Source organism: Echinops telfairi, unplaced genomic scaffold, assembly GCF_000313985.2.
Source record: "Echinops telfairi isolate 266 unplaced genomic scaffold, ASM31398v2 ScPeMD7_41;HRSCAF=154, whole genome shotgun sequence".
Taxonomy (NCBI): Eukaryota; Metazoa; Chordata; class Mammalia; order Afrosoricida; family Tenrecidae; genus Echinops; species Echinops telfairi.
Window position 1 is genome coordinate 2,730,394 of NW_022103939.1, and position 26,149 is coordinate 2,756,542.

Here is a 26,149-nt window from a genome sequence, read left to right on the forward strand (position 1 = left end):
ACATATGGGCTAATATCAGACATATGGACAATCTGGACTAAGCTGTGATGTTTTCATAATGTACAATTACTCTTCATATAAAACTCTTTCTTATACACATATGAGTGTCTCTCTGGATTTGTTTCTGTCGTCAACCCAGACTAAAACACATACTTTGGACATGTTGTCAGGAGAGATAACATATTTACTAAAGTCAAGGGGTGGAAAAAATAAAAGGTGTCTCTCAATGAGATAGATTGACACAGTGGCTGTAACTTTGGGTTCAAACACCGGAATAATTGTGAGTATGTAGCAGGGCCAGGCAGTATTTTGTTCTACACATACAGTTGCTATGGGTCATAGCCAACTAGATGACACCGAAGAACAACAGCATGTTGAGTAGAGTCAGGAGGGCAGCATGCACAGGATGCTTCTACAGTGGTTTTTGAATGAAACCAACCTCACTTCCACCAACTTAATTCCTACTCATAAAGACCCTTTGTTGAGTTCCCAAGGCTGCACATCTTGAGGAAGCAAACAACTTCCTCTTTATCCCTTAGAGGAGCTAGTGAGTTTGCACCACCAGCCTTGCTGCTAGCAATTAAATGCTTAACCAACAAAACCACCAGGATTACTTACATCAAGATGAAGCAGCATCAAGACACAAAATAGCATAATTAAAAGCAGAATCTAGTTTGTTTTAAAAGACCCTACACCTGGATTAGCATAGTTACGTTTTGTTTTGTTTTATTTTGTTTCTTTAGAGGTCAGTGAATCACTAGACTTTGCAAATCTTTCTGTTTTGTGCTTGGCAGGTATTACTATCCTTTACATAGCATTACATTACTCTAGTATGTTATACAGTGGCAGTTATAACCTAAATTATGATAATTATATAATTATCATTAATTATAAGTACTTTGAATCTGGAGATGCCATTTATTTTTATTCTTTTCTAAAAATTTTTATTGGCATATAATTCACATATCCTACAAACCAATCAAGAAGACTTGGAGTTAGATTAAAATTGAGCCCCTTATTTGCATCTTCCTCATGAACTGTTTTAAATTTGTTCTAGTTTTTAATATTTCGTATGTTTTTCTATTGAGGGTTTTATCTGTTTTACTTTGTTATTGTTGCTATTAAATTTTTTTATACGAAATCCAGGATAGGTAAATATATAGACACAGTAACTGCATTAATGGTTTCTTGAAGGCATGATGAGGTTGGGGGTAAATGGGAAGCTAATAATGATGATTACAAGAATGAAGAAAATGTTCTAAAATTGATGGCAGTGTATTTTACAACTCTTCTTGATGTAACTGAACTATTGCACTGTATAATATGTGAATTGCATGCCATTAAGACCATAAAACAGATAAATATTTTTTTAAATAGAGAGGAGTTATATAATTATCACCACAATCAATTTTAGAACATTTTCTTCATTCTTGTACTCACTGTTATTGGCTCCTGCACAACCTCCCCTGCCAGACTACCAAGAAACCATTAATTCATTACAGTCTCTGTAGATTTACCTCTCCTGGATTCTATAGACAGAAAAACATTGAAAACCCATAATAAAAAACTAACCACAATAAGAAACCTCAATGAAAAGAAAATATTAAAATCCAGGACAAATTTAAAATGGATCACAAAGGAGATCAAATGATGAGGCATTTCAGTGTTTTTGTTTGTTGGTTGGTTGATTGGATTTTAAGTGAAGGGGAAATACATGCGGATAAAGCCTTTGTTGAATCCCCTCTGAGCAGAGATAAGGGATATGAATGGCTGTGCTATTGTGCAGATTACATTGGAAAGTGGCCTACTGCAAATGCAGTTAGATCAATTTCACATCTTGTCACTTGAATATAATTCTTATCTCTGAATATCTCCCTATGCTTTAATGTTTTCAGAAATTAAATTAACTTCTCTTTCAGAAGATAAAATCTCATCATCCTAATCACACCCACAAAGAACAATGTTTGAATCGTGTCAACATGCTTTACAAAGTATACAACATTTATTCACCTGTAAGGTAAGGACAATGACCTCACTAACGTCAGTGTTAAAGGACCTCACATATAGAACAGTCTGGTGGTTGCTATGAATTAACAATGAGTTGATGGCAGTGAGTTGTTTTGGTAACTGATGGTTCTAATATTCATTTTGTAGTAGATAAAATGTCTGAATATTTTGTCAAAGCATAAACAGGCTATGAAATACTGAGGAGATAAAAAATACTAAGAAATGAAAGTTTCTTGTTCACATCAATGAAGAAATTTCATGAGAAGACAAAAGTTTTGGAAAGAAAGCTTTCTTATCTATGTACACAAGATTGCCCGATCTTCCAAATAAGAAGACTTGGTGGTGCTGTGGGCTGCAAAGTAATAGAAGAGGAGCATTTCAGGGTGCCCCATTCATCGTTTCCCCAACAACAAGCACCCTGCAGAGTATTATCTAGAGCAGTGCCTCTCAACCTTCTTAATGCCGGGACCCTTTAATACAGTTCCTCATGTTGTGGTGACCCCCAACCCTACAATTATTTTTGTTGCTACTTCATAACTGTAATTTTTCTACAGTTATGAATCATAATATAAATATCTGATATGCAGGATGTATTTTCATTGTTACAAATTGAACATAAAGCATAGTGACTAATCACAAAACAATATGTTGTGAAATATGTATTTCTAATTAAAAATAAATGAAATTGATTCTTGAAGTGTTGTGTAGTATAGGTAACAGTCTTCGTGCCAGGTACTTGTATGTGGGTGTATCTGCATGTGGGCGGACCTGCCTGCGTTTTCCAGGGGTCTTAGGTGACCTCTCTTCTGGGACCTGATCTAGGGAATGATCATATAAAATTAACAGCAGCACCCTCATGATGGCAGACTGAGCAAGTGTGCAATCAGATAGGTCTGTCAAGAAACGGAAACCTCTGAGATGTTGCAGAAAATTGAAGAGCCCATAGATGCGAGGAAGAATACTGAAAGACGGAGTAATCGTTGATATCAGAGATGATGGATGGAGTGCCAAATTATTTGGGAAAACTTGAACATTTGGGACAACTTTAACTTTCACCTCATAGAGTTCAACATTGTACTGATGGTTCTAAAAGAAATTATTCATGCCATCATTTTTAATTCACCCTCATCTTTAAACCATAAACCAAAATATTCTTTAAAGTCTTCTTAAATTAAATAATAGTTTAGTGTAACTGATAAAGAATGTCTTCCTTGGTCATGGTACTCTTTTAAACTATATGGTATCAAATCAACAACAGCATTCAAATGATTAGAGGGAAAACTTAGATGGCATTGTGCTTGTGTTTGCTGGGAAAGAACTACTTGGAAAAGATGGGTACACATAGTTGTACAACTGAACAAAATGTAACCATTGCAACTAAATTTTACATATAGAAGCTATCAAAGTTGCACTTGTTTCTAGTGCATGCTATAAACAATAATTACAAAACAAATATCATTGGAGGAGGGGAAGGGGAAAAGAAGGAGAAGGAAAAGTAGAATAAATGAAACCAATACCTGGAAGCTCAATGTCCTGGCTTCAATTTTTTTTTTTTTTAATCACGAGTGCAAAAAGAAGCTGGAAATGATGAGCCAACGAAGCAGAAAAGGAGAAATGAGATAGGTCATATTGATGGAAACACAAACAATAAATAGAATAGAAGCTATAAAACAATAGCATAAAGAACACTTCAATTACTAAAAATATGGATAGAGAACTAAAGGAAATCAGAAAAAGTATTCAAGAAGAAAACAAAAATAAAAGGGGTGATAAAATGATTTACACTCTAAAAACAAACCAAACAGAAAGAGTGGAACTAACAGACACAATACTAGGGGTGGGGTTGGGGTTGGGGTGGGCAGGGTAACAGGAGATCTTAGAAACATAATTGAACTGGCAAAAGGAAGAATCAATGATCTATAAGATAAGGCTTATGGAGGCCAAGAAGTAGAATAATGAATGGCTCAAAATACTGAGCATATCCTTACATAATTTGGGGACAACTCAAAGAATATGAGAAAGTGAAAGGGTAAGAAAGAATTTTTGAAGAAATAATGAGAGACAAATCTCCAGAGTTGTGAAAGTACATAAATCTGCAAAGCTATGAAACTCAATAAACTAAGGAGAGCCATGTCAATGTGCATTGTAATCAGACTCTCAAATAGCAAAGATACCGAGAAAATTCTAAAAACACCAAGAAAAAAGTAAATGGCTACATGTGAAAGATCTCTAATAATGGTAAGTGCCAATTTCTCCTCAAAATAAAGCTTTACAGAAGGATTGAGGACATGTATCCGCAAAAAACTTACCAAATATCGACTAGCCACCGACCATATTCAGGCATCATATTAGATGCCTATTTTACATTAGCAAATGAGTGTTAAATGTTCTTGGAGATTACATTTGGGAAAAGCACAAATAAAAAAGTGTGGATTTATGACACTGAGCCGAATAAATGGTTTTGTTGTTAGTTGACATTGAGTCAATTCCAAATCATAGAAACCACCTGTGTTACAGAATAGAACTATCCCACAGGGCTTTCTTAATCACAAAATTACTCAGATTTTCTTGTGTAGTTCCACTGGTTCGTGTGACCCATAAATATTTAGGCTAACAACCCATTGCTCCACAATGATATATGAAGATTAATCTTTTGAAAGAGATATCAATAACTGAGTTGCCAAGATAAGATTGTTAGGTGCCATCAAGTCAGTTCCAACCCACAGTGACACTAGGAATAACAGAATGAAGCACTTCCTGGTCCTGCAGCATCCTCAGAATAGTCTCTGCACTGGATCCAGTCATGGTGTCTATCCATCTCCTGAAGGCCTTCCTCTTTTTCACAAAGCATCCCCTTTAACAAACATATTGTCTGTCTCCTGGCACTAGTCTATCCTGGCAGCATATCCAAAGCACAGTAGGTAGAAATAAGTCTCTCCATCCTTGCCCTAAGGAGTACTTTGGATGTACTTCTTCAAATACAGATTGGTTCCTATTTTAGCAGTCCATGGGACTTTCAATATTCTTCCCCAGCACCAACATTCAATAACATTGATTCTTCTTCGGTCTCTCAGTTTGGAAGTAAATTGTCAATAGTTCCGACACGAGGCACTCAAAATTCAAGTAGGGAAGCATTGCCTGCTTAATGTAGTCCCCATTCATGACGTCACCAGAGCAACACTTTCAGGGCCTTATTTGTGATGGGGCATGGTTCAATATGAGAAGAAATCACTATAAGCATCAATTAATAATAAGAGTGTGGGATCAGTGAAGCGAGGAAAATTGGAAGCCATAAAAAAAGAAAAGAAAAAAAACAAGATATTGAATGCATAAAGATTAATACCCTAGGCGTTCATAGGCCAAAATGAATTGGTATTGGATATTTTGATTCAGATATTCATCTGGAGTACTCTGTCAAAGATACAAACCCCAAGATAAATGTACCACATTCATCAAAGAGAAGATTTTTTTAAATCTACAAGGTCTATCTTGAAGTACCGTGCTGTCTGTCTGTGATAGGAAAATATGTAGAAAACTACAAAAAAGTCACTTTGAGGTGGAAGGTGCTCTTGATCCGAGTCAAAGTATATTCAATAGCCTCGTTTACATGTGAGAGTTGAACATTAAATAAGAAACACCAAAGACTAGTTGAGGCATTTGAATTACAGGATTGGAGAAGAATCTTAAAGGTACCGTTGGCAACCAAAAGTGCAAACATATCTGGCTTGCCAGATGTACAGCCAGAATGTTACTTTGAAGTGAGGATGGCATGACTTTGTCTCATGGACTTTGCACATGTTAGCAGGAGAGAAAAGACCCCAGGAAAGGATATAATCCTTGATAATGTAGAAAACCAGAAAGCCAAACTCACTACCACCAAGTCAATTCTGACGCATGGCAACTCTATAGGACAGAGTATAAAGTACCCCTGTTGGCTTCCAAGACTGTCACTCTTTACAGGAGTAAAAAGGCCCTGATGAACATGTGGTGGTTTAACACTACCAGGTAAAGTATTAGGGCAGCAAGAAGAGGAAGACATGCATGAGGTAGATGGGCAAAGTGGTGGCAATGGTGGGCTCACACATGACAACAATCGGGAGGATTGCACTAGGTGGTGTTCCATTCTGCTGCACATTGGGTCCTTATGACCCAAGACCAACTCCACGACTAGCAACAAAAGCACAAAGAAATCCAGTTAATACAACTGTTATTCAACATTTTATATTAACTCTAAAGCAAGTGATAAATAGAGTAATACTACCAACTGATTCAGTTAAATTGGTTAAAAATGCAATCAAGATGCACTGATATTTGCATACTGTTCAAATGGAATGTAAAAGCTTGAAGCAGAGGAAGGAACAAGAGCTCAAAACCCTAACCTTGGTGATGGAAAGGAAGCTGGAGAACGAATGAGAGAACTTTTAAAGACCAATGACTGCTTCACCCAGAATACAGTTATTGCAAGCACCATTTTCAACAACCAAAAAAAATGGTGACAATACACATGGACCTCATCAGAATATAGAAGAATTTAATTGACTACACTTGTGGTAAGAGACAACAGAGAAACTTAATATCATCAGCCAAAGAAAACGAAGGACAACTGTTGGAATAGACCATCAATTGTTCATATGCAAGCTCAAGTTGAAGCTGAACAAAAATAAAACAAATTTACAAAAGCAAAAATATTACTTTGAACACCCCCAGCACTGCCTATTTGAGAGTATATCAAGAATATATTTGACTCCTTGTACTAAAACGAAAGATGTGGCATGACACCAAGACTATGCCCCTTACACCAAGCAAAAGTTCATTAAAAAGACAGCAAAGACTGTCAGAAGGCTCTCTGAAACATCTTCTTCAACTTAGAGTAGTTAAATACAGAGCTTTCTACTCTGTCAGGAGTTGCAATCTCAGAAATCACTGGGGAAGTTCTCTTCTGTCCTACAGGGTCCCTGGGAGGTGGAATGGTTTCGATGGCAGTGAAAAGTTTGGTTTCACAGTGAATGGAAGAAATGATGAAGTAAAGACGCTGAGCCAAAAATTACAAAGTGCAGCTCCCAAAGCCAGAGTAAGGAATTGTAATGAAATCTGAGGACCAGGAATTAAAAAGCCAAAAAAGGAAGAACATGCCCAGCATATCTCACTCAGCCTGAGAAAAATGCAGAAAGACTTCAGGCCTCGATTTGCAATATTGAAGGATTGCATGATCAATATATTGATTAATGTAGGAAGCATCAAACAAAGATAGAGAAATACATCATCACAATACAAAAAAGAATTAAGTCGGCATTGAACTATTTTAAAAGGTAACATAGTCAAGAACCAAAGGTTCTAGTGATTCTCAACCTTCCTCATGCTGCGATCCTTTCATACTGTTCCTCATGTGGTGGTGAACCCCAACCATAAAATTATTTTCGTTGCTATTTCATCACTGTCATTTTGCTACTGTGATGAATCCAGTGACCCCTGTGACAGGGCCGTTCGATCCCCCCCCAAAGGGGTTGTGACCCACAGCTTGAGAATCGCTGTATGAAGAAGTCCAAACTGCAATGGGGGCATTATAAGAAATCAAGGCTTGATAGAATACTAATTGGAATATTTCAAGGACTTGGTAGAATACTAATTGGAATGTTTTAATAAGATTATGTAGCACTAGAATAATTCACTAATGCCAACGAAGAAAATTGGGAGACAGCTAACTGGTCAACTGGCTAAAAGAGATTTCTATTTGTGAACACATTCCAAAGAAAGTGATTCAACAGAATATGTAAATTAGAAAATAATTTCATTAATATCACATGCAAATACAATTTTGCTGAAGACAATTTTAAAACGGCTGTAACAGAATATTAGGTGGTGTAGTGGTAACATGTTGGGCTGTTCACTGCAGGGTCAGCAGTTCAAACTACTAGCCATTCTAAGGGATAACATGTTTTCTAATTTCCGTAAAGAGAGGTAATCTCAAAAACTCTCAGGGGCAGTTCTACCTTGCCCTGTAGGAGTTCTCTGAGTCAGAATTAACCCAATGGCCATGTGCTTTATTTGGTTTTGATAACAGTATGTTAATAGTGAGCTTCTGGGGCTAAAGCAAGATTCAGGAGGAGACATGGAATGAGGAGATTAGACAGATCTTCACTGAAAGCAGAGAACACCAGAAAAAGTGTTAACTTGTGTTTTATTGACTGTGTAAAGACATTAAACCTTTTGGATCATAACGAACTGTAGGTAAAATTGCAAACAATGGGATTTCCACAAGTCATTATGCTCATATAGAATTTGGACATAAACCAAGAGGTATTCATTCAAACAAAGCAGTAAATATTTCTGAGTTTAAAATCAGAACATATAAATATCAGGGTGGTATCTTTTCACTATATTTATTTACTTTGTGTGGGAGCAAAACATCCTTGAAGCTGGAAAATGTGAAGATGGATGCGGCATTGGGATTGAAGGAGGGCTTATTATCAGTCAGTGACAGATAGATGACACAACCTTGCGTGCTGAAACCTGGAAGGACTTGAGGCCCTCGCTGATGAAGATCATGGACCGGAGCCTTCAGTATGGTTTGCAACTCAATTTAAAGAAAAACCAAACCCTCATGAGAGCACCAATAGACACCATGGTGATAAATGGAGAAAATATAGAAGTTGTCAATGACTTCATTTTCATTGGATTCACAATTAATGTTCATGATAGCAGCAGTCAAGAAATGCATTTAAAATATAGTGAGTGTTAGGGAAGAATCTTGACAATATCACGGACTGCCAGAAGAACAAACAAATGTGTCGCAAAAGAATTACAGCCGGAATGGTCCTCATAGAATCAAAGATGTTAGTAGACTTGCTATTGGAAGAGACTAATTCAAGGGAAAAAACATCATACTTGGTAAAATGATGGGTAAATGAAAATGTTGAAGGCCCTTAATAAGATGGATTGGCACAGTGGTTGTAACAATGGACTCAAACATAAGTAATAGGTGTCATAGGACCAGGCATTGTTTCATTCTGCTTTACATGCACCAAGTAAACAACATGAACAGATATTTTAAAAGAATATTTTTAAGACCCATACTTTCCATATTTACTGGGAAAGCCCATACAAAACAGGTGTTCAGCAAATATCTATTGACTCAGCAAATTAAATCATATTCATATATACAACATCCTTTTGCCCAAATGTGTTTCTCACATCTATCCCTTTTTATCCCCGTTGATAGCACAATACTGTATTGACAACAGGCATCTGCTATATGTTTCAGATTAAAATTAAAGTGTTGACCAAAAAATAAATATTTTTCCTGTTTTTGTTTGTTTAAAAATCTTCTTCATTATTGACCTTCCTAAAGTGGCAAACAAATTATATAAAAGTACAGAGGTACAACTACATAGATAGGTATAAACCCAAGGAAATACGCAGGCAAGTTACTTAGCCAGCAATTATGCAGATTATCAATTATCACCAATTGTGTAAAACAATCTCCTTTCTGCCAATGATCCCATTGAGACCTATGTGTATCAACTGTGATTTTCTCATATCCCTTGAGATTACCATGATTAAAGTGCTACATATAACTACCACATATTTGGATTACTTCTTGGCTCTGAATCAGTTTCATGTTTGAGCTAGTTAGGGTTATTATAAAAATAGAGAGGAATAGAGAGATAAAGGTTAGCCTAAGTGATCTTAGAAAAATAAAATAAAAAAGAACATGAGACCAATCGGTTTCTCCAAACACCATCTTAGTTTCCAAATTACCTAAATTCAATAGACAAAATAAAATATTGTGCGCAGAGGGAATAAACGTTTCTTAATCTTCATGGGTGACATGATGAGGCAACTGGATTTTAGGAGGCAAAGATCTTTTTTAAGGATAACATAGAAGTGAGAATTCTCTTCTCTTTTGTAGACTTCCTTGAAGAACTAAAAATACATGGACAGCGAATGACCTCTGAATCCAATGTTCCCGGTAAGTATGGTTTAGAGGAAGAGATCACTGGGATCCCACGTTTGTTCAACAACAATGTTTGGATTGCAAGTGTATCAATGAGTAGGTTCTGTCTATACCTTTCACTTCTGTTCTTCGCATGTTCTGCATTGTATTTATGCATCCAACCTATATTTACTGAGCACCTGAAGTGTTACATATATGGGTCCAGACATTAGGCAATAAACATCCTTTGGGTTATGTGAGTGTCCGTGTCATTGCAGGAAGCTTGTTTAACCATAGAAATTTATTTCTCCTGAGTCAGTTTAGTAGACTTGAATTCCCAAAGACTGTATTTTCTTTCATGACCTTATCATGTAGCTTCCTGATGAAACTTGGTTTCTACTTTTTTCCTTGGTGGTGATGGTGGTGTCAGCTGCTGTCAAGTTCATTGCAACTCGTGGCTATCCACCTGTGCAGATTAGTACTACTTCATAGTCTTTTCAAAGCTGTGACCTTTTGGAAGCAGAGATGCAAGCCTGTCTTCAGAGTTGCCTCTGTTTGGGTTCAAACTATGACATGTTCTGCTTGGGTTAAATGCTATCCAGTTTTCAAGGTGTGACTTCTGGAAACAGATGACCACACCTGTCTTCCGTGCTGTCTTGAAAGGGTCAGAACCACCAATCTTTTGGGCTTGTAGTCTAAAATTTAACTGTTTATACTACCTAGAAATGTGAATGCACAAATCGATTAATATGATAGCATGCTTTATCAAGATACAAAAGCTCCCTTTACTTAAGTAGACACACCCTGATTCATCAAACATAATTTTATCACCTGCTATAATTTTGATAGGACTAATTCACCCCAGGGTAACGTGTTCATAAATTACTTATTTATGTCCCCAAACCCCCAAAACTCACTGCCATTGAATCAATGCTGACTCATAGCCACCCCATCCCACCCATGGATTTCTGAGACTTTAACTGTTTACAGCAGCATAAATCTCAGTCTTCATCCATCTTATTTATATATACTTGTTTATTTAAAAAAAACATATTTATAAATTACCCACTAAAGTCTGTTTTATATACTAACCCATAGGATACTCCATATCTGAATTTCTCAGGTTTTCCCTCTAAAATCAGACTCTAATGATTGTAATAGCCTCAAAAATATTTAGTCAGAATGATATTAGGAGAACATATAGTATATTTACAATATTCTGGCAAACATGTGTAAAGATAACTGTGTAATTGGTGAGGAAGCATTTTATCTTGATAAGGGTGTGTTTAACATATGAAAAGACCATCTTCAAGAGCCAATGGCAGTATTACTCAATTCACTGCCTTTATGGGAGATATGTAAAAAAAGATATCTAGCAGCTATGACCTTAAGTAAGGCCTGACGATCTGTTTCTGAAAGCCTTAGCCTGAAAATCCTCTAGTGCGGTTCTACTCTGCACACATCGGGGGTCAGTGCATCTGAATCAACTCCACTGGCAACAAGAAGTCCAGAAATCTGCATCAGTAACTGATTACTTTAGGCATCACTAGTTGATTTATGATTCCAGTAAATGAACTCCTCCGCAAGTTCCAATGCAGGTTTCTGGAGGCATAAAGGAAGAAGATAGGTAACGGTTAATCTGCACAGAGAAATGGCCTAAATCTGAAATATTGAGGTTAGGAAAGTAATGAGTGGGGTAAATTTAGGGACATCATTATCCTCTCCAATTACATCTATTGGATTTAAAGAACACATGTTGGTGGTATTTTCTTTTGTAGTCGAATCAATCTCAACTCAAGGTGCCCTATGTGCTACAGAGTACAACTACTCCATAGAGTGTCCTGAATTGTAATTTTTACAGAAGCAGATACCAAGGCCTTTTCTTCCACACTGCTGCTGGGAGGGCTCAACCCTTAAACTTTTCATTATCAGTGGACCACAAACCCTATGTGACTCCTAAGGTTTGTTTCCCCAGATTTTACCTTTATGTCATTTCTGAGAAGTAACAAGTCTTTATTTCTAAGTCATTCACATTATGAACTGTACATTCTTCTTCCTAAAGCCTGGTCCTTTCTAAAACTCCATGAAAGCTTCACTCCTAGTCATGGACAGCTCACTGAACGAACAAAATAAAATGTTGACTGAGGGTTCAAAGGAGAAGTGCCCCAAAGTCTTCCTTCCTAAAAACTGTCACAGATATGAAAGCAAGCTAACGAGAGAAGTTTAGATCCTTTAGACTAAGTTTCTGTTAAGGTGTGATTTTCTATATAAGAGAACATACACTTTTCAAGCTTCAGTCTATGAAAGGTCATAAATCCATGGTGTCAATATTTACCGTGCACCTAGCATAATCAATGTTGAATCAGGTACTTGAGGTAAAACCAGAACACGTTAGCTATGCAGCGAAAAGTCGTGTACACTAAATTGGAGTCCAGAGGACTTGTGATTCACGTCTCGTCTAGTGCAATGTGATACATATGAAAAAATATTGCAAGGTATAGTATTATTGCCTATGACAGGCCTCAAACCCATATAGTTAATGGCAAACTAGATATTTGTCAGAAAATTATGACAGGAGAAAATGAAATTTATGAAATTTTCCAGATCATTGTGGATGCAATGGACATTTCTGTAAACTAGACAGAGAAAAAATGAAGCTATGAAGAAACTGGCAATGCTAAAAACTGACTTCATCTCCCAATAAGCCCTTACTAATGTCTGTAACCCTTTCTGATTTGTTCCTGTTGATAGAAATGTTCTTATTTTATAAAACAGATTTCTAGAACTGTATCTCAGTCTCATTATATTTAGGGTGCTATCCTTAATCTATCAGCTTAAATATTACAGTCTAATGCCCAAAACTCCAGTCACTCAAAGATATTATTGGTTTACTTTTTTTTCTTAAGGGAAAAATCCATGGGAAGATTATTGATATGTTCACTTAATTATTACCAGGGCAGTCACTATTTTAAAAATAATAACTGCTCAATAAATATTTGCTAAATTAAGTACAGCTATTTAAAATATCCTTTAGTGCCAGTTAATGGGCAAGATGATTAATATGGTCCCTATGGTGATATAAAATAATGTACACACTATCTTTTGTATTTCTGAACACAGTAATTCAATATGCCACTGATGTTCATAACTTGGCTTTAGTGAATTGTGATGCCCGTGTTATGGGTTTTAGGAGCATTTTTGATACAGGGGGTTCATTGTTGACCAACGAACTGCAAATTCGGCTATAAAAATCAACTAGCTAGTGAGTGAGAGATAGATCAAGCAATCTGTTCACTTAAAATTTACAGCCTCAGAAATTACGGGACGATTCTCATAATCTTTTAGTATATCTATGAGTAAGAATCAACTACATGGCAGTAGGCGTGTTATCAATTCAATGTTTGGATTTTATTTTTTAGCAACAGAATGCTAAGGGTCCTCCAGAACAAGACTGCTGTTTTTTCAGTCCGTGATCGCAGTCATCCTGCACAGCAACGTTCTCTTTGGAAGTCCCAATAGAAAACAAAAGGAAAAAGAAACATTCAAAAAATAAAATGCTTCCTTTTAATACTTCCCGTCCCTCTTCTATGACGTTTTTGCTGTTGGGCATCCCAGGACTAGAGCACCTCCATGTCTGGGTTGGGATCCCCTTCTGCTCCATGTATGTGGTAGCCGTGGCGGGGAACATGACCATCCTGGCAGTGGTGAGGGCAGAGCGAAGTCTCCATGAGCCGATGTTTCTCTTCCTGTGCATGTTGTCGCTCACGGACCTGGTCCTCTCCACATCGACGCTCCCCCGCATGCTTTGTCTCTTCTGGCTCGGAGCCCATGAAATTGCCTTCGATGCTTGCCTGACCCAGATGTTCTTCATCCACAGCTTTACCGCCATGGAATCGGGCTTCTTCCTGGCCATGGCCATTGACCGTTACGTGGCCATCTGTGATCCGCTGCGCCATGCCACCATTCTCACCCACACTCGCATCGCCAAAATGGGAGCTGCTGTGGTCCTCCGGGGCGTGGCTTTCTTTTCGCCACATCCTATTCTGCTGAGGCGATTGCCCTACTGCAGAACGCGCATCATTGCTCACACTTACTGTGAGTTCATGGCTGTGGTGAAACTGGCATGTGTGGACACAGGGGCTACCAAGCGATACAGCCTCAGTGTGGCCTCTGTCATTGGTTGCTGTGATGGCTTTTTTATTGCTGTCTCTTATGTCCTCATTCTCCGTGCAGTCTTTCGTCTTCCGTCACGGGAAGCCAGCCTGAAAGCCCTGGGCACGTGCGGCTCTCACGTCTGCGTCATCCTTGTTTTTTACTCCACAGCTGTCTTTACCTTCCTCACCCATCGCTTTGGCCACAACGTGGCTCCCCAAATACATATCTTCATTGCCAATATGTATCTTTTGGTCCCCCCCTTTTTGAATCCTATTGTTTATGGGATTAGGACCAAGAAAATTCGAGACCATGTACTTAGTTCCCTAAGGGTAAAAGTTGCCTGATTATGGTGAAATTATTTGCAAAATACGTGATAATCTAGAAAGGGAGCACTGTCAATCACACTGACCAACACATGTTTTGGTGCCTTAAGTGTTAGACTTGGTCCTGGGTATATTATACCTGCTGGTTCCAAAAGTGGCATCGAGGAACGCTGACTTTTGGGTACAGAACAAATGACATACGTCGCACTTCACTTCGTTGACCCATAAGAAAATCAGGGTAGTTCAACATAGTACTAGCTAGCCTGAGACAGAGGAAGTGCACACTGGTTAATTTAAAGCTGTTTGTGTTGTACTAAATATTTAGGTCGAGTTATACTTTACATGGTGTCCTTTGATCCAAAGATGTATTTGAACGGTACAAATTCCCTGAACTTGAAACTTTCCCCAAGTATCACTTCACCTGTTTTAGGAACAGAATAGCAGGCAGTTCCAATTTGTTAACTGGAAAACAAAAACAAAATATTTTAAAAACCACAGAAATGAGAACTATTGTGCAAAAATCAGGAGTCCTGATGGCACAGTTGGCTATATGTTTGGCTGCTAACCACAGGTTAGCTATTGGAATCCAGCAAATGGTGACTCCCTTCATTGTCTATTTATTATGCTACCCGCTTATGGTATTTTCTATAGACTATGTAATATGTTTACTGGATGACATGTATGCCTTTTGAAAGATCTGTAAGCCCATTATATATACCCACTGGAAAATACATTCACTCTCTCGCTCCTGACATGGGACGAGGAGCCCCTGTGCCCACTGTCTGCCTGTCTGCCTTTATTACTTTCCACAATCCCAAAGTCGCTCCTGAAGACCCACACTTGAGTGGGTCCTGAAGACCCCCACACCCCACAGCCTTAAACATTAAGTTGCAGATTAAATATTTTATCTGCCCCCCTCTCCCCAATTTGTGCTTCTTTTGACTTGGTTCCTGAACTCGCATAAAAACAAAGACTCAAACTCACTGCCATTGAGTTAATTCTGTTTCACATCAACCTTATAGGACAGGGTAGGACTGCCCTGCTGGAGTTCTGACCGTCTGAGGCGCCACTTCCTATTGAATCTGTGCCTAGTATTATACGATAAAAGTCTTCTACTATAGTTTCTCCTTCGATCCTTTTTCAATCTCTTTCTATATCTTCTTTAAATATATGTGTATATAAAATGAATTAAGTTTCTACCCATATTTTTGTGAATCAGAATATCTCTAGCTCCACTAAAAAGAGTCCTGGTAGCACTGCAGGAGAAACATTGTGTTACTAATCACTGTGTCAGTGGGTCAAATCTACCAGCCACTCAGTGGAAGAAAGATAAGGCTGTCTGGTTTCATAAAGATTTACAGCCACAGAAAATGCATGGGGCAGTTCTATGTGCTATGCTATGTTTCAGAATTAACCTGTTTGCAATAGATTTGGTTTTGATTTCAGTTTAATCTCAATTATCAAATAAATAAATCTGAATTTCAATTGTTTTCTAATGGAAACGCTGAGGTCACTGGAATTGGAATTTAAAATAATTTAAACTACTGATGTAGGAGCAAGACATAACAATTTAATGAAATTATAATGATAGCCAGACCAAACTCACTGCCATCAAGTCAGTTCTGATTCACAGTGACTCTTTCGCACAAGGTAGAACTGTCCCTGTGGGTGGTTGAGGCTGTCACTCTTGACGGGAGCCGAAAGCCTTACCTTTCTCCTGTGGAGGGGCTGGTGGTTTCGAACTGCTGCCCTTTTGATCAGCAGCCCAACATTTGACCCAATATACCACCAGGGCTCCAATTATAACACAGGCAAGAATACAGATACATTTATCTCTCACTATTTGTCAAGAGGTCCAAGTTCCCAATTTATATCCTATGTTCCTTTATCACCGCCGTCTAATTTCCTTGCCACTATGTATAAGCATACAGATCCTTGGTGGCATAGTGGTTGCACATTGTGCTGCTAACCACAAGGTCAGCAGTTCAAAACCACCAACTGCTCTGCAAGAGAAAGCCCAGGCTTTCTATTCCAGTGGAGTTACAGTCTCAGAAACTCACAATGAGCAGTTCCGCTCTCTCCCTATGAGTCGCACTGTAAGTTGGAATCAACTCAGAGAGTGAGATGTAGAAGCACATTTTGATTGCTCATATCAATATATCTTAAAATCCTGCTTTAGAAAGGTTTGCTTGGACCTTGCTCTTCCTGTCTCAGAACCTTACCAAGTTCTCGCAAGTATTACCCCATGCTTCTTTAATTCTCCTTGCCACGAGTCTCTAATTCACTAGAGTTTCTAAGCAATGCACTTTCAACTCAAACAACACACCAAAGCTTCTTTTTGACAATATCTCTAAATATTTAATCTCACTCACATGTAACATGTGTTACCCTGAGTGATTGGCTCTGAGATTCTTCTCTAGAATATCCAAGCTATGAAAGCCTATTGGCTACGGAGGGTCCCAGGAGGGCAGGCTTTTCCAGCATAAATCAGCCCAGAGCTCAGACTCTCCATCGTATTCTGCACATCAGTAATCCTGCCTGTCTCGAGTGCACACTTGTTTAATTGTGACAGGAATCATAACCAGCAGAAGGTACTCCAGGAAAGAGGTAAAATTTAAAAGTAGGAACATTTTTAAAATTCTGGAATGCAGAGACAGGTGGGATGAAAAGGTTGTCAATATTTTAAACTAGACAGAAGTCATTAACTCATGCGAAGGCCAGAGCTGAGATCTGTAATCTTTAGAATTCTCAGTGACGTTTTTTAAAAAGTGATAAATAATTTTCTGCATTTTTTCTGGATGGGAGTTAAGTTTACATATAGTTAATATGACACAATTGTTGGTTCTTGCTGGCAATTGTTTCTGAAAGGTCAGACAAAACATTGTCATGGTGATTAAAGCTCCTGTAATTCACATGTAAGTGTCAGGGCTGAGATTATATCCCACAGATGTCTTATATAAAACCACTGGTTATTTTCTTCATTATGACGTGTCAGCTTCCTGATGATCCCACTCCACCTGAGGTATACGGTAACTTATACATAATGCAATTTAAACTTTAGGAATATAGACCAGAATAATTCAATGCATTACATATTAATGCTAGAGTAGTATTTCAGCATATAAGCCATTCACTTGGGGAACTTAAATATTTAAAAAAATATCAATTTGTAAAATATTTTCATATTTTGTATAATATAATCCCAATTTTAGTTTTGGGTATTCCCAGAAAGAACTTAAAAATAATATATTGGAGTTAAAAATAAATTGTGAATTTTTTCCAGAGTGTTGAATTTAGTTAGTATATATATAAGTAAAGAGACTAATAATCCAAATTCATCAACAACTAAAGCAAAAGGTGGCTAGTTTTGTTGCTGTTGTTGTTGTTGTTGTTGTTATTGTTCTCAGCACTGTATCCCATTGAGCCCATTCCACATAGTAAAAGTCCTCACATGATTTCAGGGGTTGTAATTTTTAGAACAGGAACCCTGGTGGCACAGTGGTGAAGTGCTGGCTTCTCAATAAAATGTCTACAGTTCAGACCAACAACTATTTTTCAGGAGCTAGATATGCCAGACTGCTTCTGTACAGACTGTAGCCATGGAAACCCTATGGAGCAGTAATCTCCCCAGCTATGGAGTCGATGCTGAATCATAGCGTGCCTATAGGACAGGATAGAATTGCTCTTGTGGGTTTCTAAGATAATCACTGTTTATGGGAACAGCAAGCCACCTTTTTTTCAAGAATGGTTTCAAACCACAGACCATGTGGATCTCAGGACACTGTGTAACCACACTCTTCCCTATAGCACAATGGACTACAATAGAGTGGCCATGGTTTGCTTTTGTTTTCCTCTTCATGGGAGCAGATCACCAGGTGATTTCTCCTAGAGTTGTCGGTGGGTTGTGGCACCAAAACCAAAACCAACTCACTGCCACGGAGTCGGTCCTGGCCCCTCGTGGCTCTAAGGCAGGACAGAACTGCTTCTGAGAGCCCCCGAGACAGTAACTATCTACCGGAGGAGAGACTCCCCTTCTTTCTCCTGCAGAGCTGCTGACGGTGCTAAACTGCGGATCTTTCAAATACCAGCCCAATGCATCACCAGCTGATACGGGGACCAGGGAGCCTTAAATGAGGAATATACAGTATACCTTTTATTCTCCCCACCAGCCTGGGTGCCAGTGAATTTTCTTGAAATTCATTTTTGCATGTGATTGCCTTCACAAACAGTATTCACCTGGAATGTTTCTAACTAAATCAGTAATCTCATCTTAATTGTGATATTTAATTCCACTTATATAACTAATGAAATAGATACTATTATTATAACCTTATTTTTGTTTTGGTTTAGTATACATTTATTTGGTTTCTGTTCTTATTATATTAAGTATAATCTATAAGCTCTATTGTAGTTTCCTAATTCTACCAAGTATTTCTACTCACAATAGTTCTGTATGTTAAAATGTTTAATAAATCCAATAAATTCCATTTTCAATGAAGAAAATTATTAATATTAATAATTGATTATTAATAGTAGCCCATAACCATACTCCCCATATAAAAACACATAAATACCTGTAAACACAGGTTTTTACTTTTATCTACTCCTCAATTAAACTTTATTGATTAATCTGATGCTTTAATTCTAAATAGAGCCCTGGTGGCTTAGTGGTTCCATGTCGAGCTATCACCTGAAAGGTCAGCAGCTCAAACTCACCAACTGCTCCATGGGAGAGAAAGATGTGACTTTCTACTCCTATAGAGTTACAGTCTGGAATAGTTCTACCTTGACTTGAGGTCACCATGAGTCAGAATTAATGACTGTGGTTTGATTTTTGCTCATTCTAAATAACTATATGTTGAGGCATTATAGGATTCCAGTTCTGTCAATTAATAGATTTGTATTACTTATTGCTTTGTGTTTCCTGTCATGCTTTTCCTCTTTAGATCAGTAGATTTTCTAGCTCCATTGTCAAAATCACCTCAGGAAGGAACCCCTGTGGCTTCGTGGTTTTGAGTTTGAAAAGGTTGGCTTAAGAAGCCACCAGCCACTCCACAGGAGACAGATGAGGCTTCTAGGCCCATAAAGAGTTACAGTCAGGCACTTCCACCAGGGACAATTCTACCTTGTCCTTAGGACTCTCTATGACTTGGAACGGACTCAATGGCAGTGAATTTTTGGCAGGAGTGGGGAAGCACGTCAGGGAATAATCGTAGGCACCAAGGTCAATCTCAGGATCTGAGATCTTGGGATTGATTACATCTGTTTCCTTGTCTTGTGTGCAAACAATCATTTCTATCTTGTTCCTGTCAACCCAGAAATGTTGAAAATGTTACCAGATCCTTCTGTCTTTGAGGAAAACAACAACAACAACAACGGAATTACATTGAATTGAATAGTAACCAATATCACAACTAAATGTGACTTGACACAATACACTTACTTGAGTGAGAATTCATTCCTGAAACAGCTTTTCCCTTTTTCTGATTTAAACCAAAACTAAAACCTAACTCACTGCTATCCAGGGGATGCGTCCTCACAGCGACGCTCTAGGACACACAGGGCAGAACTGCCGCTGTGATTTTCCAGCCTGTACCTGTTCACAGGACCGGAAAGCCTTCCCTTTGTCTCGATTTGCAGATGCAGTCAACTCGAAAACTCTTCCTCCACATTCCAAATCGCTGTGGCCTTCACTTGATCTTCGTCTATGCAGCACAATTATAATGACCAATTATTATAGATCACCTTTTTAGGGGGAAATGATGCAGTAATTTCAAAGCGTCCCTTTTCTTCCCCCCTAGGAACCAGGCTTTGAAGAGCTCAGGTTAGGGATGGCCTCGTGCAACAACTCCATTCCCCAGCCTTTAATTTTTATTCTTGCTGGAATTCCTGGCCTGGAATCTTCCCATGGCTGGTTCTCTGTGCCTTTTTTCTTGGTATTTATTATTACAATCACTGGTAATGTCACCATTTTATATGTCATCTGGGAGGAGAAGAGTCTTCATGAGCCCATGTTTCTCCTCCTGGCGATGCTGTCAGTGATTGACCTGTTCCTGGTCAGTGTCACGGTACCCCGGATGCTAGCTATCTTCTGGATGGATGCCAAGGAAATCAACGTTAATTCCTGCCTCACCCAGATGTTTTTCATTCCCTCTTTTTATGTCATGGAGTCTGGGATTCTCTTAGCCATGGCTTTTGACAGATTTGTGGCTATCTGGAACCCTCTGCGATATACAACGATCCTAGAGAAGAACATGCTTGTGAAGATGGCCCTGGCTGTTCTGGCAAGGGCAGTGGCAGTGCTGACTCCAGCACCCGTCTTGGCAAAAAGACTGGACAGCTTCCAAACCGATGTTATTGCTTACTCCTACTGTGCTTACATGGCTGTGGTAAAAATAGCCTGTGGAGACATTTCTAATCACATCGTCTATGGTATCATGGTGATCGTCTCATCGGTGGGATTTGATCTCTTTTTTATCATTCTGTCCTATGGCATGATCCTTGGTGTTGTCTTTCGAATACCATCTTGGGAGGCGCGGGGCAAAGCTCTTAGCACATGTGGCTCTCATCTCTGCATCATTGCCCTCTTTTATTGTCCTGTTGTCTTCTCTGTCCTGGCACAGATCTGTGGCTACCACGTGGCTCCTCATCTGCAAATCATTATTGACAACCTATACTTCCTGGTGCCTCCCATGGTCAATCCCTTAATTTATGGGGCTCGGACTAAACAGATGAGGGAAAGAGTGCTGCGATTCTTCCACTGTCGTAAAGACTGAACTTGATACCTTAGGTGGACAAATATTAGGGGGTTGTGGGTCTAGAGTTTATGTTAGTTTGAAGATGGGATAGTTCCTGCTGGGTTTGTGAGTTCTTGGAGAGAATTTTATTTTTAATTGGTGCAATGGTCTAGCTGTATACATTGCTTAATTTAGAAGCATACTTTTAAATGAGTTGAGGTTAAAAACAGTTCAGTATACACTCTCAATATTGATGGAAAAATAATCATCCAGTTTATTTTGTTTATTTTTGTTCTTTTTTATTTTAATACTTGACTAACAAAGTATGTATTATGGAATAATATGTTAATGAAAATAAAGACATAACTCTCTGTGTTAGTCTGGGTATTTTAGAGAAATAAATCCACAGAAATTCATTTGTATGAGAGAGCGTTTTATATAAAGGGTAAGTGCACATCAAGAAAACATCCCAACCCAGTGCTGCCCAGGACCACAAGTCCAACATTAGCCCATATGTCTGACATCAATCCACAAAGTCCTCCTCCATCTCACAAAACACGCAACGACACCAACTGTAGGAGGAAAGCCGAGTCAGTGAATGTGTAAGCATCTCAGCACTGGCAGAGGTCTCCACCTACTGCTCCAACACCCAGGGCCCCATCAGGGTAGGTCCATGCGGCTTCTCCTCAGGTTGTCTTGCAGGAAGTAAGCCTTGCAAGCTGAAGCAGGGAACTGGCTAAGGCAACTGCAACCTGGTCCGACCATCGCAAAGCAGGAGATCTGAGAACTAGAAAGGTGAGGCTCACCGAGCCATTTATCCCTCCCACCCTTCAGTTAACCCCACATGTGTTTATCAGTCACTCTGGCACAATAAACATTAACTATCTCAATATCCATGACTATAACAATAATAGTAAATTCTCCTTTGCTGTTTGAAATTTTAATAGGAAAAGATCGTCTTAGGGAGTTGCTATTATTAGTGCCATAATATGGCACCAGATATATAGTACATTAGACCTGAGATGCAGACATTGTGGAAATGAACACTTAGAGATGTAAAATAATGATGATCAATTCCGTTGCTTTACTTTTACATATTCCTAACATAATCTTACATATTCCTGACATTTTAAGGCACTCAAATCTGTATTTAAAACCATTAGTTACGTTTATAACTACCTCATGAAGTTCATAGGCACCATGCACTAAACTTCGAGTCTCCTTACCAACCTGATGGTCCTCTGTTTATTTGAGTTTAGTTAAGAAATCTAATATAAAATCTTAATTATTTTATTTCCTTATTTATTCAATTGAGAACCAAGATTTATCTGAAAAATTTTAAATAAGCTTATTCCACTTCATTTTCACTCTTTGCCTTACCATAGATCATTTTCATTTTCAATTTCTGTATTGCAAAATTATTCTAACTAGCCTACGTATCTACTATAGCCATGCTATTCAAAGATATTTTTATTGCTGTACCTAGAGTTGTCTTTCCCAAACAGAAAAAAGCATTGTGTTCACATAAAATCTTCAACAGTCTCCTGCTATATATAAAGTTCTAATTCTATGGCAAAACATGCATATATTAGATTACTTGATTCCAATTTGCCCTGGCAGGCATTTTACTCTCACTTAACCCATAGTACAGACAAGAATTAAACCTAATCTGAATACTATGTTTAGAAAGAAATTAAGTCATCACTTGCTACTCTGCTTAATTCTCCTTGATATTTGTAAGGTTCCTCAATCAAAATCTTTCCCATGTCAAAGACATTTGATTTCATTTACCATTTTTTTCAGCCTACAGTTGAACGCTATCCAACATTCTGTCCCTGTACTCACAGAGCACATGGGTTTTCTTTGGTCTCGTCGTCTTTTACTTGTCCTGTTACACACTGGGTTGCTGGATCAGCAGTTCAAGTCAATCAGCCGTCTCCTCCTGGAAAGATTTATAGTCTCCAAAACCTAGGAGCAACTCTGCTTTAAGCTCTAAAGCTTCTATAATTAACAATCGACTCATTGGCAGTGTGTTTATTTCAGTCAGTTATTCGGATGCTTGCATTGCCATTGCTCTTGCACTGCCATGGCCATTGAAGCAAAAGTCCATGCTCAGATGCTGGGGTTTCACTGAGATAAGCAGATGCTAAACCTTCATTTAATTTTTAAACACTAAAAGGTCACATACATAAACTATAAGAGCTAGATATATAAAACATACTCGTTCTTCTACCAGGTAATAATCATAGTATACATATCTCCCAAGGTGTATTTGGCACAAATATACATACACATAAATTATTTATTCACACTTTATCTTACTCACATTAATATGCATGCATATAGATCACTTTCAATCTGCATACATCCACAAGCATGTTTACATGTGAATATATGTCTTATGCATATATGTAATTATATGAATTCACATGCAAAGTAGTCTCTTTAGAGTTCACCTGCCCCAATTTTCAGGAGCATATATTTGCTTTAAAAATATGTATAATGACCTATTGAGGAATACTGTTACAATATACTCTTATTCAACTTTTTCAATTCATCATATGCAATATTTTCTCTATTAAAACTTCTCTGATAACTCACATCTTCAAAAAACCCACAGTTATCAAGTCATTGTTTTATTGATTTGATATAAAGTATCCAGGCTTGTACATTATTATTGGAGTAGACACAGCATCTTTCTTCCTTATGGTGGCTCATGAATTTGAGCTGCCAACCTTGCAGGTAGCAGTCCAACACTTACAGAGAACACCATCAGTGCTCTGATCTCACCAGTCTCTGACATTGGATTTCTTTTCAATAATCCCCATGTCACTCTTGTTTTACTTAATCATTACATTTTCATTATATCTTATATTTGCCTCTTCACATGACCTTTTTCTACATAAATGAATTCCTCGTTCTTCTTTGTGGTAGCCAGCATTTCCATCGTGAGCTCTGGTGAGCAGTGGTTACACATTGAGCTGCTAACCGTGAGGTCGACAGTTTGAAACCACCAGCCTCTCTGAGGGAAAAAGATGGGGCTTTCTACTCCCATAAAGAGGTACCCACAAGGACAGTTCCAAATTGTGAGTTCACTGTGAGACAGCATCGACTAGATCGCAATGAGTTTTAATTTTGTTTTATTATTTTTTTGGAGACTTTCCATGGCATATAATACAAGTTAAGTAAGTATTTGTTCCTAAAGTCCCATTTCTGTTAGCTGCTGTGGTGAAAAATTTGAATGTAAAGCAATGTGTAGACTTGCAAATCAGTCCATTCCACTAAATTAATTAAAGGAAAGGAAAAGGGCAAGGAGGAAAGAAGACAGGAGGGAGTGAGAGCATTTTGTTCTCCTAGCTAATGTCCCCCTTCATCCAGGTTTGTCTCATAATGATAAACCTTCAACTCTCCTTCTGAATATCATTTATGGCTAATTCTGTATCCTTCAGTAGATCAACATGTTCCCTCTGGAAGAAAGCCTCTTTGACTTTTTGAAAACTGTGGTAATACATTTACTTTTTCAATATAGTGCAGCTCATTGACATTGATTGCGTTCATCATTTTGTTCAACCATCATCCCTCTCCAATCCCAATATGTTTAGCAATCTTTGCAGAAGCTCAGTGCTCCCCATCTTTCCCCCAGTCTCCCTCCTGTTGTGAGGGTTTAACATTACAAACTTTATTTAGCTGTGTAACCAACAACCCTTAAACAGGGAGTTAATCAAATACCCCAACGAAGCATTTTGTTATTATCTTTCACAGTTCCTGTGAGTGAACTGACTCAGTTTAGTGTTTTGATTTGAGGTCCTCACAGTTGCAAGACAAAAAGTCACAAGTGGTGGCATCAGCTAAAAACTCAACAATGATAGAAATCTATGATGATTTCTTTATTGACAATTCCAGAGCCTCAGAGCTCTTGACACCAAATTAACAAGCATTTTTTTTTTTAATCTTCAAGGGGTAGGAAGAAAAAGTTTCTGGGTCAGATTACTCAGATTTGGTGTAGTATTGTCTTCAGAGTATTTTATTTTTTTAAAACAGTGACATAATCTCCCAAATTCAAAGAATTGTGAGACTCCACTTTTTGTTAATTCCATTGAGGAAGGTCATGTTGCTCAGAAGATATTATTATGTCATTTCTGAAAAATCTAATCCACCATAATCCTGTGCTTATGAAATTCACACCACTCATATCATATACATGTGCCTCCCCTGAACTTTTATTATATTATCCCCTTATAACATCAGTCCAGAATTTATGCATTGGGCTGTTAATCACAAGGTCATAAAGTTCAACCCACCAGAGCTTTCTGCTCCAACATGTATTTATAGCTTCACTCTAAACAATAGTTCTCTTCTGCCCTACAGGAGAGCAGGAAGTGAAAATTGACTTGAAGGCATAGGTATTGGTAAATTAGCTACAGATATAGATGAACTTTATTGAACATGGTTCCTTGCATGTAGTTCCTATAATATGCTTCTACTCTCTCTAAGCTATTAATTACAGAGATCAGGTAACTGAACCGTCCTGCTCCTTCACACACATGCTGCTCATGCTTTGGGAATACAGTGATAGGAAGACTTAAAAATTGCTTCCACTCCCAGAAAGAGATAAAATGAAGCATATGAGTCATTGGCTTATAGAATTCTGAAATCCAGGTAAGCATATGCTGTTAGCTTGTGGATTAGATACTATCTTGATCCATAGGATGATTCTAAGTTTCTCTGCAATTCTTGGTTTTAGCTTCTAGACTCTTGGTCTTGTATGCTAAGTCATATATATTTATGATTCAGTCATATATATGTATGTATATATATATATTTATCACTATAAATATAGTGATAAATATATATATTTATTCTACCAGAAGTGGCCAAAATTTCAGCTCACATTTCTCAGTGATCACAAGGATTAATGATCTCAAGTGGCACATAATTGTGGTATTAATACATATTCCCCTACTGCAGAATGAATTATACATTTTGATGACTGA

The 26,149-nt window shown here is 38.0% G+C and overlaps 2 protein-coding genes across 2 annotated transcripts; both read left to right on the forward strand.

Moving 5' to 3' along the window:
* The first annotated feature begins 13,494 nt into the window (after nt 1-13,494).
* LOC101656570 (olfactory receptor 52M1-like) lies at nt 13,495-14,439 on the forward strand. The gene has a single exon (XM_004717509.1). It carries the CDS (start codon nt 13,495-13,497, stop codon nt 14,437-14,439), a length of 945 nt encoding a protein of 314 aa, XP_004717566.1.
* Nucleotides 14,440-20,249: 5,810 nt separating this feature from the next.
* On the forward strand, nt 20,250-21,194 carry LOC101656878 (olfactory receptor 52K1-like). Its single transcript, XM_004717510.1, has one exon. It carries the CDS (start codon nt 20,250-20,252, stop codon nt 21,192-21,194), a length of 945 nt encoding a protein of 314 aa, XP_004717567.1.
* The last annotated feature ends 4,955 nt before the right edge of the window (nt 21,195-26,149 follow it).